Below are 6,000 nucleotides of genomic sequence, written 5' to 3' on the forward strand. Positions count from 1 at the left end.
ATTTCTCCATTTTTCATGTTTTTCGTGCTAATGAGGGCCATTAAAATAAAATGCGTCCTTACCTGCTCATCTGATGGTACGGTTGCGGTGCTGTCTTTAGCTGATCCCACGGTTAGAGATGGTGGGACAGTCAAAGAGAAGAATGTATATGAGAGAGAAGGAAAGAAAGAGAGGGTAACATTTAGAGGAAGTGCGATTAGCTCACGTGGTAGATGCAGACTTTACACTGCTTGTACGTCTCAGTGCAGACATGATGCTTCACCACTTCCTGAGGCCTGCAACAGCTTTTTTATCTTCTCTCAAGATGGCTGCATGCAGAGATCCAGCAACAGAGTTGTTTTATTATTAAGAGAGTTTTTTTTTTTTTTTTACCTTGTTTGTTTTTGGTGATATTGATTCAACTTAGGTTTGATGAATTAATTATGAATGGAAAGTATTTAAAGAAGGGAATAGTTTTTTCTAGAACATTACTTTAACTAAGAGTGAGTATTGGACTAAGATATAGTAATACACAGATATATTATACTAAATATAGTTAATTTCTTATTTCAGTTTCACTATGCTAGGGACTTCCTGGTTCCTGGTTCCCTTTCAAAAGCTACACTCGATGCTGCGTGAAAACGCTATGGGAACATCACATTGTTCTACCGGTTGTAAGGCATGTGTGTATCAAACACGGCGAATTTTGGCCAGTATAACCTCGGTCAGGTGACGTCATCTGAGAAGGTGCACCTGCAGGTTATAAATAGGAGTGAACCGGAAACATCCTCAGATCTTTTTATCTTCAGGACTGTGCAATGTGGTTGCGTGTGTGTGTGTGCAAGCGAGTTTGTAAGTATTTACTCACCGATATGGCGGAGTTTGATAGGAGATGCATGCCTCCGTGTAATAGATCTCTTTCGGAGGGCGATCTCCACACTTTTTCTTTCGAGTGTTTGGGGGAAGAGCACGCTCTCCTCGGTCTCCTCGGTCTTCAGGGAGAGTGTGAGCACTGTGATCTCCTCTCTATTAAGGTGCTTTGGCACATTCCTGGCTTTCACGTGCAGATCTGGAAGATGCGCACGAGACGGAATTTCCCTTTTCTGTCGCGCTCTTCCCGGCTGCATCAAATTTTAGATCTTCGCGGGGTGAACCGCTACCTCAGAAAATACAGGTTCAAAATGTTGAGTGTCAAAATGATTGTTTCTCAAATCCAACCAGAGGATTGGTTTGTCACAATCGACCTGAAGGACACATATTTTCATATAGAAATCGCTTTCGGGGATGAAGCTTACCAGTATCGGGTTTCCATTTGGCCTAGCTCTGTCACCCCACACATATACAAAATGCATGGATTCAGTCCTGACTCCAGGGCATCCGTATTTTGAATTACATAGACTACTGGCTGATTCTAGCTCAGTCTCAAGAGCTAGCGCTTTGACATCGGGATGTCGTCCTAGCTCATCTCGATTCCTTAGGATAGAGACTTAACGCCACGAAAAGCGGTCTCTTTCCTGCTCAGAACAAAACATATTTGGGTGTTACATGGGACTCGATCACAATGCGGGCACAGCTGTCTCCCGCGCGTGTTGAATCCATTCTCAACACCCTGAAGGAAATCAAGCTAGGCCAGAAAGTGACTGTTCATCATCGAAACAGCACAATGTCCCCTTTACTACTCTCTGATTCCTCCAGCCCCCCTGGGTTTGGATGCGATGGCCCATACATGGCCCAGATTACGTCTTTATGCATTTTCCTGATAGCTCTGCTCCCGGGGGTCCTGGCGAGGGTCTCTTGGCCGACCAGAGTGTGGTTCTCGGACCTAATATCTCTCCTCGGCAGCTCACCTTGGGTGATCTCAGTGAGGAGGTATCTTCTGTCTCAGGAGCAGGGGATAATATTTCATCCCCTGCCCGTACTCTGGAACCTTCACTCGGAATCAGAGCTCATTTGATTAGGGGGACTGCCTCGTCAATTCCGCTGGCAAGAGGTGTCCCCTTGCAGCAAGTGTGTGATGTGGCAGGTTGGTCCTCCCCGCATACATTTGTCAGATTTTATAGTTCGGATGTCCATGCTACTCCAGGCTCATGTGTCCTCGAGTCAGCATCCCAAAGTTATGTCTGAGACCTCCTTGGCTATAGTGCGCACACGCAACACAACCTGGGGGTCCAGACACTTGCAGTGCGGCGGCGTTGGTATTCTCGTTTCCATAGCGTTTTCACGCAGCATCGAATGTAGCTTTTGAAAGGGAACATCTTTGGTTACTTTGCTGTAACCCTGTTCCCTAAAAAAGCGGGAACGAGATGCTGTGCTCCAATGCCGCACTGCTTGTGTGACTGGATGTCCTTTCAGACAAAATTGACCTGAGGATGTTCCCAGTTCACTATAATTTATAACCTGCAGGTGCACCTTATTAGATGACGTCACCTGACCGAGGTTATACTGGCCAAAATTTGGCGTGTTTGATACACACATGCTTTACAACCGGTAGAACAAAGAGATGTTCCCATAGCATTTTCACGCAGTTCCTGCTTTTTCAGGGAACAGGGTGACAGTAAAGTAACCCGAGACGTCCTTATGCATACAGTACTTTATCAATCAGGAGATAGGTAACTAACACTTTGCTTGAAAGTTAAACATTACCATGAGCTGCTCTGACATAAAGGTAAATTTTATAAACATTTGAGCTGTCATACTTTTTAAAATAAAAATATATTCTAATAATAAAAACAATGACAAACAGGATTAACGAAATGTTAAAGTTGACAGCCTGTCATGATCATAAATTTATTTTTTAACCTGTAAATAGCAAACTAGGCTGTAGTAATTTAGAAACACATTAAAAAGGCCATGCTGTTATAAAAAAAAAATAGTCTAAAATGAAGTGGTGCAATGCTGCTCAGAAATGTTCTAGTTTATTCAACAGCAATTTCCCACTAATTTTATTTAGTAATGCATTTTGTTCATTTAAATAAAAAAGCCAATAATAATAAAAAATGTGTATATAATATAAAAATATATATTAAAATATATCATGAGTGAATGTGATCCAAGGAGCAACCTCCAGTTCTGATAAATAAGTCTGACGTGGAAATGCAAAAACATGCAGTTCTTCAAATGACCACTAAGAGCTGAGCAAAAGTAATTTAGTTTCTTACAGACACTCACGTTAATATATCCAAGTTTTAGCTAGATTTTACATTCACGGTGTGAATTTTCCTGGGAAATATGCAAAAGTTATGCCGAGTCCAGATCAGGGTAAGAACTGATGTGCAGGAAGCAGTGCACCCATCATACAAAGTGCCTAATGACAGGCCTCAGAATACATATTCTTTGGTTCTGGGAGCATGAGGAATCATTTTCACACATGATTTGCAGTAATTTAAGCTAAAGGTGGTCAGTCATCAGTCATATATATATACAGTGAGGTCAATAAGTATTTGATTTTACAAGTTTTTTTACTTAGAAATCATGGAGGGGTCTACAATTTTCAGCATAGGTGTAATTCACATTCCACTGTGAGAGACAGAATCTAAAATCTCATTGTATGATTTTTTTAACAATTTATTTGTGAATTACTGTGTCAAATAAGTATTTGATCACTTGCTTATCAGCCAGATTTCTGACCCTCAAAGACCTGTTATTTTGCTTTTAAATAGTCCAGCTACACTCTGCTCATGATTCTAAATTAGTAGCACCTGTTTGAGGTCATTAGCTGTCATAAAGACACCTGTGCACCCCACAATCACCCCACAAAGTCTAAGTAGATACATGGGGAATCAATGATGCTAAGAATGGTGAAGAATCAGCCCAGAACTACACAGGAGGAGCTGGTCAATGCTGTGAAGAGAGCTGGGACCATCGTTTTTAAGGCTACTATTAGTAATACACTAAGACATCATGGTTTAAAATCCTGCATCACACGGAAGGTTCCCCTGCTTAAGTCAGCCCATGTCCAGGCCCGTCTGAAGTTTGCCAGGGAAGTTTGAATCTGGATGATCCAGAGGTCAAAGTCCTGTGGTCAGATGAGACCAAAGTAGAATTTTTTGGTCTTAACTCCATTTGCCGTGTTTGGAGAAAGAAGAATGATGAGTATCATCCCAATAATACCATATCTACAGTGAAGCATGGGGCTGGAAGCATCATCTGGGTTGTTTTTCTGCACAGGGGACAGGACGACTGCACTGTATTAAGGAGAGGATGAACCGGGCCATGTATTGTAACATGTTGGGCAAAAACCTCCTTTCCTTAGTGAGAGCATTAAAGATGGTTCGTGGCTGGGTCTTTTCAACATGACAATGACCCAAAGCACACAGCCAGGAAAACTAAGGAGTGGCTCCGTTAGAAGCATACGGACTACTTAAAAGCAAAATAACAGGTCTTAAATGGTCAGAAATCTGGCTGATAAGCAAGTGATCAAATACTTATTTGACACAGTAATTCACAAATAAATTGTTAAAAATTGTTTGTTAAAATTGTATCATTTGGAGAACTTAAAGAAACAGCTTTATTCCCGGCTGTTGCAGAAGCACTAAAAATGCCTTTTTAAAAATGCCTGTCCGGTTAATTACTGGTAATGCTAACATGACATAGGTTTACATAACGTGCTCAATGCTATTTTTATGACACATTTCAAGGTTCAAGTAAAGTCTAAGTCCGACCTAATACCATATTCCACTGATATTCATTTACATTGTTGGTTTAAATTTTATTTTTTCATATTTTCTGTCTAGGATTATTGGAATTGTTATTCGAACCAAGACATATAGCATATAGCACCTAGGAAATCTTTTAAAGTTTCTAGCTTGATTTTACGTTTGAAACTCAGCAACCTGTGGTGTGCAGGAAGGGTAGAAAGTCATATTTTCATTATTAAACATTGTTAAAAATATTGAAGCGTGAAACTTCTATCTTCTATTGACAGAGGAAACAGTGGTCGAGTTGCCTTGATTAGAAATTACTTCATTTTCACCTTGCGGGGGAAGCTCACGCTCTTTTAGTAACCACTTGATGTAGAAGTCTAGCTATAGCTTATTGGAAGTGTTTTGCATTATGTAAAGTTTAACATAGTATTTGCATACCCTTGTTTAAAATAGGCAAAAACTTTGTTTCAGTTCTTCCTTCTATTTTAATTTTTTAAATATTTTTCCCAAACCAACTTTTTCATTATCCCTCCTCCTTACTTTTCATTTATTTTTATTTATAAAGACACGGTGGATATAAATGAACACATAAAAAAATAATGTATGCTCTTTTTACAATATGATAAATGATAAAAACATACAATGACCTGGTTGTCTGAGGGCCGTTCAGGTTAAAACAGGGCATTTCATAAGATTTTTTATAAAATAAGGCATAAAACAAATTGACATTTACAGATGACTTCATGGACAGTCCAGTGATTTGAATTATGCAATTGCTTTAAAGAAAGCCGTAAATAACGATCCCACAAGAGGTGGTTCTGAGTCCACTGCAATCATTCCTGTGAACATTCAGCTAGTGGAAGAACTGATGCTTGAAAATTGACTGATAACTTGTCACCAACTTGTGGAAGAGACAAATCTGTCTGTGGGAACTGTTACCACAATCATTCACCAACACCACTTGCACATTACAAGAACTAGACTGGGAGTTATTGCCACATCCCTCATGTGGTCCTGACCTTTCCACGTGTTTGGGCTATTAAGGAAGTTCCTGGGAAGCCAGTATTTCAGACGTGAAGCAGGCAGTCCTATCATGGCTTCGGCATACTGAGAAAACTTTTTTTTACTTTGATGGTATCAAAGCACTAGTAAGACGCTGGGATATATATATATATATATATATATATATATATATATTTTTTTTTTTTTTACTTATAATTGTACTTTGTTTTTTCTGTACAGTCAAAAATCCCAATTTGACTTGAATGTCCCTTGTATGAATGTGTAAATCTTTATTTAACGGGACATGTGCCTGGCTCAAAATGAACATATCATATTCTAACTCTTTATTAGATCATATTATAACTCAGTTATTTCT

At 39.6% G+C, this 6,000-nt stretch overlaps 1 protein-coding gene across 1 annotated transcript in view; it reads right to left on the minus strand.

Moving 5' to 3' along the window:
• arhgap15 (Rho GTPase activating protein 15) overlaps window positions 1-216 on the minus strand; it is a 41,180-nt gene extending 40,964 nt beyond the window's left edge. The window contains exon 1 of the mRNA XM_053496397.1: window positions 63-216. Coding sequence (XP_053352372.1) covers window positions 63-70 — 8 coding nt within the window. The 5' untranslated portion in view covers window positions 71-216. The remainder of the gene's footprint in view (window positions 1-62) is intronic.
• Window positions 217-6,000: the final 5,784 nt, after the last annotated feature.

Source organism: Clarias gariepinus, chromosome 5 (assembly GCF_024256425.1).
Source record: "Clarias gariepinus isolate MV-2021 ecotype Netherlands chromosome 5, CGAR_prim_01v2, whole genome shotgun sequence".
Classification (NCBI taxonomy): domain Eukaryota; kingdom Metazoa; phylum Chordata; class Actinopteri; order Siluriformes; family Clariidae; genus Clarias; species Clarias gariepinus.